The sequence below is a fragment of the Filobasidium floriforme genome (assembly GCF_021052385.1).
Source record: "Filobasidium floriforme strain CBS 6241 chromosome Unknown HD553scaffold_25, whole genome shotgun sequence".
Taxonomy (NCBI): Eukaryota; Fungi; Basidiomycota; class Tremellomycetes; order Filobasidiales; family Filobasidiaceae; genus Filobasidium; species Filobasidium floriforme.
This window is the reverse complement of record NW_025763646.1, coordinates 68,040-80,396: the sequence shown is the minus strand read 5'-3', so window position 1 is coordinate 80,396 and position 12,357 is coordinate 68,040. Positions and strand designations below refer to the sequence as shown.

Sequence of the window (12,357 nt, the reverse complement as noted above, 5' to 3'; positions counted from 1 at the left end):
GAACGCCTTGTTTGGCTCATACCTGTTATCGGTCGACCGTAATTGCGGGTTCCAGCAGCTCGAATGGCAAGTGAGTCTTCCGGGCGAGGCGCGGTCCGTAGTCACCTTGATGATGAGTCGGATCCGTATTCGTGTCTAGTGACGTCCCTTTATAAAGTCATCCCTTGGCGTGCGACAAGAAAGGTCACTCGATGTACAAGACACGAGAGCGGCGGAGTCTGAAAGTATCAAGAGCAAATACTAGTCGTCAGTTAAGATCGTTCATACCGAACGGGGAATTTGAACCGACCGCTGGATAATCAAGACTTCGAAGCGGACAGACCTTCGTGGGGACCTCGAAAGGCGACAGCTCTTCGTCGTAAGAGCAGCTTCTAGTAGTTGTAAGCAGGTGGCCTGCGTGGATCCTTCAGATTTTCCAGGGCTACTGCTGCCAGCTTGCGCAATATATAAACCGAGCGAAGACTTCGATCTATGTCACTTCTGGACCCGAGAGACGACTATGTTCCTCCTCCTGTCGCAGATTTGGATTTTGTCTTCACCAGCCTCCGATAATGCGTTCCCTGTAGGGCGAGCTGCTGAGATCCGACGGCTGCCATAGAAAGGATGCCCGATCTGGTTGGCTGAGGTCGAGCGAACATGCTTAGCCAGGCCAGACTCACCGCCACTTATGATATATCATTTTAGTCACGATGGGGTCACTGTGACGCGCCGAGAGGCACATCTTCATTTGCCGTTCAATAGGAATCTTGTCCTATGTAGCGATTTTCAATTTTCGAGGGTCGTCATCGTTCCTGGTTTATGGCCAAACACATCAGCTCTATCAGCACAATTTTCTCTAACAGCTCACGATGTCATGATTGCATGCCAACTATCTACCTAGCTGGTGGTTTTCAAGCTGAGGCAGATCGCTTCCATGTGGTCTTCCCGATAGATGCATGACAAAACGAGCTGGATGTGAGAGCCGGACTGCCTCGGATCGGATTGTGAAGCAGCAAGCAGTATGACTTCATTTCATCGGATAGTGCCAGTATCGTATCTTGTATGCGTTACAATCATTGGCAGTATGCATGGCCAGACGCTGGAGTTAGATGTTGCCTTTCGACCATTCGATAGTCTGGGCTCCAAGCTCGACAGCCGCGAGACCCCAATCTTCTCCGTGGTCTAGCAACGAACAAGCAACAGGGTAGTCAGTAAGCGAACTCGAGATACACTCTGCATTGCGCGGCACTACTAACTGTGTCCCTTTCCGTTTGGGCCTCGCCCGACACCCGCCCTATCCAAAGCCTGGTCGTCGGTCAATGCGGTGAGAACGCCGAAAATGACCGGGGTTCCAGTCTCCAGCTGGACCTTCATCAGACCATGCGTGACAGCATCACAGATGTACTCAAAGTGCATTGTGGAGCCCTTGATCAAGCATCCGATAGCGATCGCAGAGGTGAAAGGACCGGTAGATGCGCCCGAAGCAGGTGTAGGCGTGATGGAAGCACCTCCGGAGACGGCCTCATTACTGAGGAGGTTCACGAGGTTCGTAGTCGATGCATTCAGCAGAGAAGGTGCCGAATTGGACGACTGAACTTGTGCTCCAGAGATCAATCTAAGCGGACAAAGTAGATTGATGAGCTCAACTAGCGGGCCCGTCCCGTCCGTACTTGATGCTCACTGCTTGGTCGCAAACGGCAGCTCATAACTTCCTGGCACACTCTTGATAACGATGTTTTCCTCTTTGACACCCTGCTCCTTCAGCTTGTTGACAGCACCGCTGACGAGAGCGTCGATAATGGTAGCGTTCCATCTGGCGTGAACGATGAGGACTCGGTGACTCGAGCCGTCATATGATTTCGGTGGGGGAGGTAGTCCCTTGATGGTAGCGTCGGCCATTTCGAGTAGATTAGGAAGAGGAGATAGTCTAGGTCGTGGTATAGAGATCTGTTTGAGTGGATGGGATGGGAGGACTGCAGTTGTGGTAGATACATGATATACATGTCCGATTTGCTGCTCGGGTCTCCTTGATGATCCATGACGTGGATCCGAGCCCGAAGCGCGCCCCTTTGACAGGTACTCTAGCCTCAGACTGTTCGAGTTGATCCATCACATCGTATCACCATACCATACGCCATACGCCAATAATCCCTTGCAACTGCTCGTACTGTTCCAAATCTCACTAGGAGTCTGGAGTACCGCCAAGACCCTTCTTTCTAGTAAAATCTGGCAAGTCGTATTGATGCTGCGGCATCGCGGGGCGTAGATGTACTGACAAACCGCGCTGGCTTGCTACTCTAGAAGATGCGACATTATATACTGTCAGCAGCTGTGACGCTGGGTTGCACCGTCGCAGCAGGTGCGGAGTCGGTCAGAGAAAGGACGTCTACAGAGATGAAAACCGGGTCTGAGGTACTGGGCATCGATCCGTCTCGTGAGTTGTTTTGTGCAAGACAGTCCGCCGAATCATGTCAGACTGAAATCGTGCTCTTCTGTGATAGTCTCTCAGCTATACCAACCCGCAACCGGATCAGGGCATTCCGAGTCCATGTTCCAATGTCTAGACGAGAACAAGACTCTGATACCATTCCGAGCGGTCAACGACGACTTTTGCGACTGTCCCGATGGATCGGACGAGCCCGGCACATCTGCGTGCAGCTACATAAAAGGACGAAAGTTCTGGTGCAAGAACGAAGGTCACATCTCCGCTTGGATCTGGAGTTCCAGAGTGGGAGACGGTATTTGTGGTAAGTTGAAGCTTGCGCTTTCACCCTTCCTCGTGATGCTAATGACGTGCTCGTCCTGACCGCTTAACCCTTACAATTCATCCCAGACCCGGAATGTTGCGATGGCTCGGACGAGAATTCTTCCACATCTAGCATCAGGTGCCCCAACACCTGTGAGGAGACGGGCAGAAAATACAGGGAAACCCGTGATGCAGAGAACAAGATCAGAAAGACGGTGCGCTATCGTCTTTCATGCTTTCGAGCCGTGATACTGGGTTCAAGCTGAACGCCTAATCCTTGGATTCTGTCACGCAGGGAGCCAAAATCCGATCTACCTACATCTCCTATGCCAAGAACGAACGAGTCAGGCTTGAGACCCGGGTAGCTGAGTTGTCTAAGCAGGTCGAAGCGAAGAAGGACCAAGTGGAAGGCGCTCGAGGTCAATATCATCATGATCGCAGACTGGTCTCAAAAGAAGGAATCTCCAGCTGAAGCTTTTCCACGTCTTTCGATTATTCCCAGTCCGACTGGAGCGACTGGAAAGTTCAGACAGAGCGGAAATTGAAAGACGACAGAATTCTCGTAAGCATTGACTACGTTCGACATCAGAAATCCCCAAACTAATTCGACCGCTTCCTCCCCTTCGAACTTCAGCCTTGTACCTCTCGTTCTTGGAGCATCGAAAAGCGTTGTCTTCGTTAAGGCAGCAGCTTGGAGAAGTGCAACAAGAGAGAGAGGAATTGAAAAGTATGCTTCAAGCGCTCTATGAAGGGTACAACCCCAACTACCAGGTACGCCACAGCAATATAGCTTGGTCGAGCGGAAACTGATTCTACTGGTCTCTTCCCTACGCAGGACATGGCCGTCAAAGCGGCAGTCGTGGGCTTCACGGAAAAGTACGTTGCTCAGCCAGCTCAGAACTCGGACGAACAAGCTCCGGCAACAGAACCCACCAAGATGGAGTTCGACGAAGAGAAACTCGATGAGCTCGAAGGTGTTGATCTGGTCAATCTGGTCATGTCTGGAGAGCCCCTTGGCGACTCGGAGAGCGAAGATGAGGATAGTCTGCGTAGGTCTATTCTCGGTTTATTCTTGTTCATGATCCCTCAAAACGCCACTGAACTTCTCTCTGAGTCTGTCTATTAGTTTATCGCTTGGATCAATACGTCCCAGATTCCCTCTACGAATCTTACGAGAGTGTCCGAGACATCCTCATCACCTACCTCGTCAAGTTCGGTTTGGTGGGTGGAAACACGGCGTCCACCTCCAGTGGGATCGAGGCTGCCCGTGAGTAGAGGGAGATGCGAAAAAAAACCGGATCGACCTAAATTCTTTTCCGCGCTCAGATACGGCTGCAGCCCGAACGAGCTTCAGCGAATTGACTTCTCAGATGACCAATCTCGAGCGCGACCTCGATGGCGCAAAGCGATCGATCGAAAAGCTCGGAGTTGACTTTGGTCCGGAAGGCGAATGGAAAAAGCTGGAGAACACATGTATCGAGAAGGAGCAAGGAGAGTGAGTGCCAGCAAGAGCGGTTTCTGCCTCGTATGAGCGCGACACTGACTTCTCGCACCGGATAGCTACACCTACTCGCTGTGCTTCTTCGGTCAAGCGAGCCAAAAGAGCAATAAGGACGGCGCCAAACATAATTTGGGGTGAGCTTTGACTGCGGCGCTTGATGGGGCCGTAGCTGATCAACTAGAACCGCTTCGCCAGCACCTTTGCCAACTGGAACGCCGGACCCACCGCGCCGTCGGGGACCGAGCAATACTACTCAAAGCAATTATACAACAAGGGGTATGTCAGACTTTTACACGATCGTCGATCGGGACACTCGGGACTGATTCGACGTGCGAACAGTTTGAAATGTTGGAATGGACCCGAGCGGAGCGTCAAGGTCGATCTGTCCTGCGGTACTAGCAACGAGCTACTGCATGTTTCGGAACCTGAAAAGTGCGAGTACTACTTCAAGGCGACCAGTCCGGCTCTATGCTGGCCAATCTCGCCGGAAGATGCTCATGGGGCGAGCAAGCAGGCGTCTAGACACCATGCCGCTCACCAGGATTTATAACGGTCTGTCTGACTATACAATGCAATGATACAGACTGTCGAGCGATACTTGGCACAGGGCGTTGAGCATGGGACGATCATAGATCATAGAGAAGCGCGGCGCGCTAGTCGGCCCCTGCATGTAATCCTCGCTAGCATCCGTGATTCGTCATCATCCCACCGTGGCCGAGAGAGAGAGAGAGAGAGTTGCACCTGATCAGCTGCTCAGCTGACCTGATCACTATCACTTGACGAGCGGGTATATATAAGACACACCCACACCCACACCTACACCTACACAGGACCATCATCTTACTACCTCGACTCTATCATGGTACTACTACTACCTGCTCGACCCCCAACGTCAAAGTTTACTGCACCATGCCACAGACCACCCAAGCCGTTCTCCGATTCGGAGACGAGTACCAAGCCTACCTCGACAAGGAGTACCCCTTGACGGACCGTCCAGGTTTCGCCGTGTCTACCGTTCGGCCTTCTCAAGTCTTGCAATTTCCAGGGGTCACTTTCGAGTCCACCATGATGGTCCGTAGGCTTATGGAGGAGAACGATCGGAGGTTCAATATATTCGGTCGACCTTCTTGTAAGTCATTGCCTGGGTAGTTAAGACGAGGATGTTGCTTGAAAACAGCCCCGCTGACAACGGTACATGTCATCTCAATTCTTTGCAGTTGCTCACAATCACTTGCCTCATCACATCCTGACCTCATACTCCCTCGGAGCGTCGCCCAAGCATTTACAGGCCACTTTCGAGGCCAATGTCAAGGCCATGGCTCCTTTGCCCGCTCCGAACATGGAGGGCGACGAGTCTGACCAAAAGGGCAAGGAGACCAAGGAGTCTGCCGTTGGGAGCGATGCGAAAGAGCTTATCATCAATCAAGATAATTGGCATGACACAAAGCTTTTGGGCGTCAAAGAGTGAGCATCTCTGTATATCTCGCCTTGCTACGAGACGCTTCGCTAAACCTCGGCTTTTCCTCCTTTCGACCAGTCACTATCCAGCCTACCTTCTTTTCTTCCATAAAGAGATCGAGCGTATCGGTGGGATGGAGACGTTGGAAAAGTATTTCTTCTCCTCGGCTGCCAATTCGGGCGGTAAACAGAACAAGAAAGGACCCCGCATGTTCACCCGCCTATTCTCGGGAGCGTTCCATCCGTGGATTCACCTCGGGTTCGCCTTGGAATTCCGGGACCAGGTGACCCTCGCCGAAGCGTTCGCACAAGCTGCCATCCATGCGGGCGAGGAGCTCGGCTGTGCGTTTCCTGACAACTGGCCGACGGTGCCTTCGGCCAAAAGTCATGCAAGGAGGAGGTCGTCCCAGACTATCGATACCGATGCGTCCTTCATCGATCCGAGGAGGACTCAGGTGTCGGCTTCGAACATGACGGGAATGATGGGCAACTTGCATTCGAACACGACCCCCTTGACATTTTCGACCTCGGTTACCACTGGATACCGTAACCTCGCTCACGTCTCGCTTTTGGAGATCTACGCCGAGCTTTGTGAATCCAAAGACATTGAGATTCCAGCTTACGATCCGGACATGTCCATCAACGAACGTCTAGCCGCCGTCGTGAAAGGAGACCAAGGCGAAAAGATCCGGAAAATCGCCGACAAGTGGGGTCTGACCGAGGGCGAGTTGGTCAAGGCGGGCGAAGCGGACGGGTGGGCGAGGAGGGTAGAAGAGCTGCACATTTTGTGTACCTTGTTGGCTGTCGGTACAGGAAGGGCGGGCAAAGAGACCAGGGTAGACTTCTTCCTGGTCAGTCTGGCTGAGAGAGGGACGGGAAAATGGTGAACGCTCGTCCGCTGAACGAGCATTCACTTTCCTCTTCCTCTCGTACAGATGCACTGCTTGACATCGTCGATCTTCTTGTCCTCGGTGCTCGTCCATCTCACCCCACCTCACCGACTGGTCATCCTCAAGTCATACCTTACGGTCGTACTCGTTACCGCCCTGTCTCGAGGTAGACCACGGATCGACCCCGAGATTGTCCTAGCGCATACGGCTTTCCCGTCTCCACGAAAGGTCGCCAAAAGCAATGACGCACCTGGAAAAGACGTCGAGGGGTTGGATGAAGAGACCGAGACAATCGGCAAGTTGGAGGACAGCACGTATGGCAATTTCTGGACTGGGGTGGTCGATAATGCACTGCATGCACATGGTATGTCGCATGGTCGCAAACGGATAGCAGGTTGATCGCTCGTATTTCATCACGTTCTGCCCTTTCAGATTCGCACATCATCAAGTCGGTCAGATCGCTTCTGCTCTACTCTCGCCTCTACGGCCATCTACCTCCAGGAGGTCTGCTTGGGAGCTACAAGGGCAATTCCAAAGAAGAGACCCTTTCCGGTATTTCCAAGCTCGGAGGAGACATCTTTGCCCGTGCAGTGTCCGTCATCTTCGAACAGACTGGTTGGGCTCAGGATCGGGCTCAGAGCGGGGACGAGGACTTCTGGGATTTCAGTGCGTTGGGGTATGACGAAGCATGGAAAGAGCCGAAAAAGAAGGAAGACAAGAAGTGAAGGCTCAATCGGGATCACACACATCGCTCGTGTACAATACACAAACATCTCGCAATCTGTATGTACATCGGTTACTTTTGTCAAACAAGTGTATGAAAAAAACGTTTGCGATCTGAACCGCTTAGGCGTCCTCTAACTCGAAAGTCGATAGCCGGCCTTCACCAAGTCCTAAGACCACCCTTCCCTGATGATCTTCAATCCCTTCTTGCGGAAAGTGTTGTTCCAAGACTGTTCGTGCTCGTAATATGAGCCGGTTAGCACCCGTTTGAGACGTAATCCGAAACATAAAGAAATGATCCACCCCACATGCGTACCATCCTGAGCAACCTCTTGTCAACCCCAAACTGCTCGGCGATGGCAGCGGCATCTTCGTTGTCGCCTTTGGCGATGACGCGTTCGAAGAGAGCAACCACGACCTCGACGTCGGAAGGTTTGTACTTTCCCGGTTGACCGACAATGGTTTCCTTAGCTGTCGGTTTCGCTTGCGGTTTGCGAGGGGAGGAGGATTTCTTGGGGGATCTCGATCCTTTCCCTTCGGACTTGGTAGGGCTAGCTAACACACCATTGACGAAGTCAGTGAGACGGAGCATGATTATATGATGAGAAGGCAGGTCGAATCACCTGGAGGATCTTGCGCTACTTGTGGTTTGACATCGGTAGGTGTCTCTTCGGCGGAAGCTGACATGGCTGGTTTCAGGTTTCGATTCGTGATGTCAACGTGTAGGGAAATGTGGTCCGAGGTAGAACTAGATAGATTGCTTTGAGAGAGTATAACGAAGATCGAACGGAAGGATGCAAGCAGTCGTCGACTACTTGAAAACCTGCTTATCTATATATCTACCAGACAAAGAAGCGATTGGATAATTGGATGAACTTGAGGGTTCGAGGGTTCCTTTGGGTTCACACCGGTTTCTTTTGTTGCGACGATCCCTCCTTCTGTCATTCGCTCAGTTCTGCCAGCTGCCAGATTGGGGAACCGCGGCAGATCGCCACTCCGGCTATTCGACAAGCTTCTCAAGGCCAAAGAACAAAACACAAATCCGCCAGAGGCCAGAGGACAGAGCTGAAAAGCTCGGAACCTGGTTTGTACGTTTGTACATAGATGCGCGGAATACTCGTACATAGCGCCTTCATCCTCGTACTGACTTCTACACCCATCAATACACGACACGAACGCATCAAGCTCCTCTCTCATCGCTCACAATGTCGACTCCTGAGCCTCAAGATATCAAGCCCGAGGTCAAGAAATCTCCTGGTGAGCAGGGCTGCCACGATACAAGCGAGGCCTCGTATGCTAGTTGCGCTTTCGACGCAGCCAAGAAGCGCAAGGTAAAGGCGGAGGAAGATGCGGATGCCTCGGTCACTGATTCTCCCAGTACGTCCTTGCTTTCGACTTGATCCAAGGTAACAGGGGAAGGTTGATCTAACGTGTCCCCTCTGTCGGATCCGTAGCTAAGAAAGGCAAGACGAACCGCTCGACCGCTTCCAAAGGTTCGAGCTCCAAGGCCCGACAGACCGCTCCTGCCATCACTCCGGAGAACCTCGACCCACCTCTCACCGGTGCCAGGGACCCTCGATTGACTGTTGCATACATCGAGAAACTCATCGACGATAGTAATGCGGACAGTAGGAGGGACATTGCTGTGATGTTTGGAATTAAGCCAGGCGATTACGGTCAAGGTGAGCATGCTCTTCTTCAGCCACGAAAACCGGCTTTTAGCGCGGAGGAGCTGAACTTCATCGCCTGATCGTCTCAAATCAGCCTGGGCGGACACGATGAAGGTGAGTCAAACATTTCTGCCATTCCCGGCAGTCTCGACTTGGTTCATCGATTGCGGTAGCTAATGCAAACGCTATTCGTTTTCTCCATCAGTTTCGAGTCAAAAAGGTCATCCGCAGCGGTCTTCTAGGCAACCCGCCCGCTTGAGAGAATGTTTGTCTCGGCGTCTTCTGGCCGTATGACGGATATGACGAAAGGCCTTTGAGCCTCGATATGGGAGGGATGGTTGACAAGATGACAGAGATCATTGACTGTATCGGATGACAGATTTGTAGTTGGCTTTTGAGCTTGCGAGATAGGAAAGAGCATCATAGCGTCCTCGCGTCCTCGTAGCTCTCTCTCTCTCTCCTCTTTTTGTGTTTCGGAGGTTTTTAATCGAGAAGGCCGAGGTTACGGGAAAGGGGGCAACTAGGCAGGGAGGCATATTCAGATCAATCTCGTATCGACTACCCTGTACCCCCTCTCTTCTGAGCTTCTGCCTACCTTGCCAACGACTCGGCTTGGCACACGGATCAGCGTCGGGCAAGGGACCTCTTGACATCATCATCATGGTCGAACCCAACATCAAGATGTCAAACATGACCCGTCGAGGTTCAGGATCTCCGAGGGAATCTAAAGACTGGACGACCATGACTGCGATCGACCCCGAACGAAGAGGATCAGGTGTGAACCCCGAAATGGCCGGATTGATGGCTCCTCTGAGCGATCGGGACTCTGGCACACCATCCCACGACCACCATAGCGACCCTCTTTTGAATGCATGGGGACGCAGAACAGGAGGAGCCGAGGCTACAGCTCAAGGGCGGTTCAATCAGTTCAGCTTTCCGACATCACGGACGAGTTCCAATGCGCCGTCCGGCCGGTTCTCGATGATCTTGCAGTCCAAGCTTTTCCGAAACATCGCAGTCCTCACGACCTCTCTGCTATTGATACTCTCGGTACTGCATACGACCAAACCCGAGGTGCTAGGCAGCGGCCTTAAGTACATGTCGAACCTTCCAGGACTTTCACGACTAGCTCAACAGGAGATCAGATCGTTGGACGAGCGGTTGAGGGATCTGATGACTCGACCAGTCTTGGAGCAGTGGGAGCTGGAGTTGACGAATCGGTATCAGGTAGGTCGTATCGAGGATCCTGCTACCGCTGCCGCTCGAGTTGACCGCCATGTCACGCTCTGTTTTTCCGCAGTGCCCAATGTACACATACTCCAGGTGGGTTCACACCTGGACCTGCTTTCGCAGATACCGTTACTCAAGCCAACTTCTTGGGAACTCACAGGATGACTTACTTCTTCCATGAAGGAAAGGAAGAGCAGTGGAAATCGATCGGCCGGGATGACATTCGAAAGTACCGGAACAAGATGATCTCCCACCTGAAAGAGGTGGAGGAGAGCGGCGAGCCTCTGGTTTGGACACCTGCACTTGGGGGTCCTTATAAGCGGGGTATCATCCTCACTGGAGGAGAAGGCGTAAGTAATCAAGTCCTGCCCGATGTCGATATTTTGACTGACAGACTCTTTCCTCGATTCAGTCCACTATTCCTCGTCTGCATATACTGCTCAAGATGCTGCGAAAGACGCTCGGATGCACCCTACCTATCGAGATCTATCATTTCCCCGACGAGATGGAGGACGAAGCTGTCAGGAACGAGCTGATCGCATGGGGCGATGTCAGCGTCGTCAAGGTATGTCCCGAACCCCGAAAGCGGCTTGTGTCGTTGTCGATCAGCGAATATTTATCGCTTGTCCATCTTCAGCTGGGAGCCAAGACTTTCAACGGAGAGAAGAATTGGCGTGAGTGCGAAGTCGTTTCTGCGAAGTTGTCTACAGCATTCAACTAACAATCGCTAAATCTCCTATCGCTTCATAGATATCAAGAATGCCGCCTTCATTCAGTCCGAATTTACCGAATTTGTTTACATGGACAGCGTGAGTTATGTCGGCTGGTACGAGAAAATCAGATTGCAACTAAACTCCATCTATGGTTTGTAGGACAACATCCCGCTCGTCGATCCCGCTGAGCATTTCGAATCGGTCGAGTTCAAGGAGAACCGATCCGTCTTCTGGCCCGACCTGAACAAAGATCACCGTGAGTGCTCAGATACTTTCGCTCAGATGACACAAGGCTCGAACAGGAACCATTCGCAGCCGACAACGCAATCTGGCGTATCTTGGGGAGACCGTGCTCGGATGAGCACTGGCCCGCGGAAGCCGGTACGTCAGTTCAGGCAGATCAGTGAAAGGTTGAGTTGCTCATGTATGGCTGCACCTTTTACGAAACAGGTCAGGTCGTTTATGACAAGCGAGGCAACAACGGTCTAAATTTGGCAGTCTTGCACCTGGCGAACCACATGATGACTAGTCCCGATCTTTACGGATTTCTGGGATACGGTGACAAGGATACTTTCGTAAGTGATGGCGGCATGGATTGCGTTCGGGTGTAAGCGTCTGATTCCAAACTCGAAACCCGATGTCTCATCTAGCGGTGGAGCTTTTACGCTTTGGGTCTACCTTACCAACAAGCTCCCAGACAATTCGCCAGTACAGGAGGATTCCAGCGTCAAGGTGGAGAGCCCGATCCTAGCTACTTTTGTGGACACAGCAGTAAGTGAGGGATTGATGGTACGTTCCCACTTGAAACCCCTCTCACCCATCTTATCGCTCTGTCGTAGTGCTTCACTGGGGTCTCACGCCTCAGAACAAGCGAAATGACCCATCGTATCACCCTCCACCCGCTTTCTTGCATACCATCCTGTCAAAGCACCGCAAGAACCTCGATCCCGCCAAGCTGTGGTCACACGTTCGGAAACCCCGCTTGGATGGCATCTCGGAACCTACCCTAACCCGGACGCTCTACGAGTTTACGGGAGACTGCTTCGCCATCACGCTCAAGGGGCCGGATGGACTACCGAACAGCACGAACTCGATGAGGGATTACCAGGGCGTGTTGACTGAACCGCTGTCGACGGTCTTTGGGCCCAATGGAGAGACGGACGAAATTTACCTAGCTTTAATGGACATTGCTCCGACGTTTGTTGCTATCGCATAGGTTAGAGCCGTACTTTGATTTCGATTCTCGGTTTCGATAATATGGATATTGCGGTTTGTGAAAGTATTCAGAGAGCTCGTGGTAAGGTATGCGGAAACACGTACGAGCAGGTCACTACTGCCGAACGCTAAGGTTATCAGCCCTCAACATCGCTAGGGACCGTAGGTTCCGCTCCAACTCATCACGGCTCATCCATCGTCAAAGCCGGCGAGATGATGTGCCTGATAGGCC

At 52.2% G+C, this 12,357-nt stretch overlaps 4 protein-coding genes across 4 annotated transcripts; 3 read left to right on the top strand and 1 right to left on the bottom strand.

Annotated features, from left to right (window-relative positions):
• Positions 1-1,084: 1,084 nt before the first annotated feature.
• HD553DRAFT_326500 (6,7-dimethyl-8-ribityllumazine synthase) lies at positions 1,085-1,878 on the bottom strand (the record flags this gene model as incomplete). The annotated part of the gene is made up of 3 exons (XM_046181710.1): positions 1,085-1,161; positions 1,236-1,594; positions 1,661-1,878. 3 exons carry the CDS (start codon positions 1,876-1,878, stop codon positions 1,085-1,087), a joined length of 654 nt encoding a protein of 217 aa, XP_046033289.1.
• A 235-nt stretch (positions 1,879-2,113) lies between these two features.
• On the top strand, positions 2,114-5,018 carry HD553DRAFT_318580 (glucosidase II beta subunit-like-domain-containing protein). The gene is made up of 13 exons (XM_046180896.1): positions 2,114-2,208; positions 2,281-2,413; positions 2,481-2,726; positions 2,813-2,940; positions 3,021-3,144; positions 3,228-3,287; positions 3,360-3,496; positions 3,561-3,774; positions 3,852-3,992; positions 4,052-4,220; positions 4,286-4,360; positions 4,422-4,502; positions 4,566-5,018. Exons 2-13 carry the CDS (start codon positions 2,284-2,286, stop codon positions 4,774-4,776), a joined length of 1,716 nt encoding a protein of 571 aa, XP_046033288.1. The 5' UTR covers positions 2,114-2,208; positions 2,281-2,283; the 3' UTR covers positions 4,777-5,018.
• Positions 5,019-7,400, top strand: HD553DRAFT_318577 (uncharacterized protein). The gene is made up of 4 exons (XM_046180895.1): positions 5,019-5,355; positions 5,444-5,690; positions 5,764-6,535; positions 6,620-7,400. The coding sequence occupies exons 1-4, from the start codon at positions 5,136-5,138 to the stop codon at positions 6,971-6,973; spliced, it is 1,593 nt and encodes a 530-aa protein (XP_046033287.1). The 5' UTR covers positions 5,019-5,135; the 3' UTR covers positions 6,974-7,400.
• A 2,055-nt stretch (positions 7,401-9,455) lies between these two features.
• HD553DRAFT_352624 (mannosyltransferase putative-domain-containing protein) lies at positions 9,456-12,162 on the top strand. Its single transcript, XM_046183709.1, has 11 exons — positions 9,456-10,194; positions 10,268-10,290; positions 10,358-10,547; positions 10,610-10,762; positions 10,835-10,871; positions 10,948-11,006; positions 11,070-11,166; positions 11,226-11,291; positions 11,361-11,485; positions 11,561-11,681; positions 11,750-12,162. The coding sequence occupies exons 1-11, from the start codon at positions 9,628-9,630 to the stop codon at positions 12,124-12,126; spliced, it is 1,815 nt and encodes a 604-aa protein (XP_046033286.1). The 5' UTR covers positions 9,456-9,627; the 3' UTR covers positions 12,127-12,162.
• The last annotated feature ends 195 nt before the right edge of the window (positions 12,163-12,357 follow it).

Coding starts and splice junctions, on each gene's coding strand:
- HD553DRAFT_318577 (XM_046180895.1), top strand. CDS start 5,136: ATGCCACAGACCACCCAAGCCGTTCTCCGATTCGGAGACGAGTACCAA. Junction 5,356..5,443: donor TATATTCGGTCGACCTTCTT/GTAAGTCATTGC, acceptor AATTCTTTGCAG/TTGCTCACAATCACTTGCCT. Junction 6,536..6,619: donor CCAGGGTAGACTTCTTCCTG/GTCAGTCTGGCT, acceptor CCTCTCGTACAG/ATGCACTGCTTGACATCGTC.
- HD553DRAFT_318580 (XM_046180896.1), top strand. CDS start 2,284: ATGCGACATTATATACTGTCAGCAGCTGTGACGCTGGGTTGCACCGTC. Junction 2,414..2,480: donor ACTGGGCATCGATCCGTCTC/GTGAGTTGTTTT, acceptor CTTCTGTGATAG/TCTCTCAGCTATACCAACCC. Junction 3,145..3,227: donor CCAAGTGGAAGGCGCTCGAG/GTCAATATCATC, acceptor GATTATTCCCAG/TCCGACTGGAGCGACTGGAA.
- HD553DRAFT_352624 (XM_046183709.1), top strand. CDS start 9,628: ATGGTCGAACCCAACATCAAGATGTCAAACATGACCCGTCGAGGTTCA. Junction 10,291..10,357: donor CCAATGTACACATACTCCAG/GTGGGTTCACAC, acceptor GGGAACTCACAG/GATGACTTACTTCTTCCATG. Junction 11,682..11,749: donor CTACTTTTGTGGACACAGCA/GTAAGTGAGGGA, acceptor GCTCTGTCGTAG/TGCTTCACTGGGGTCTCACG.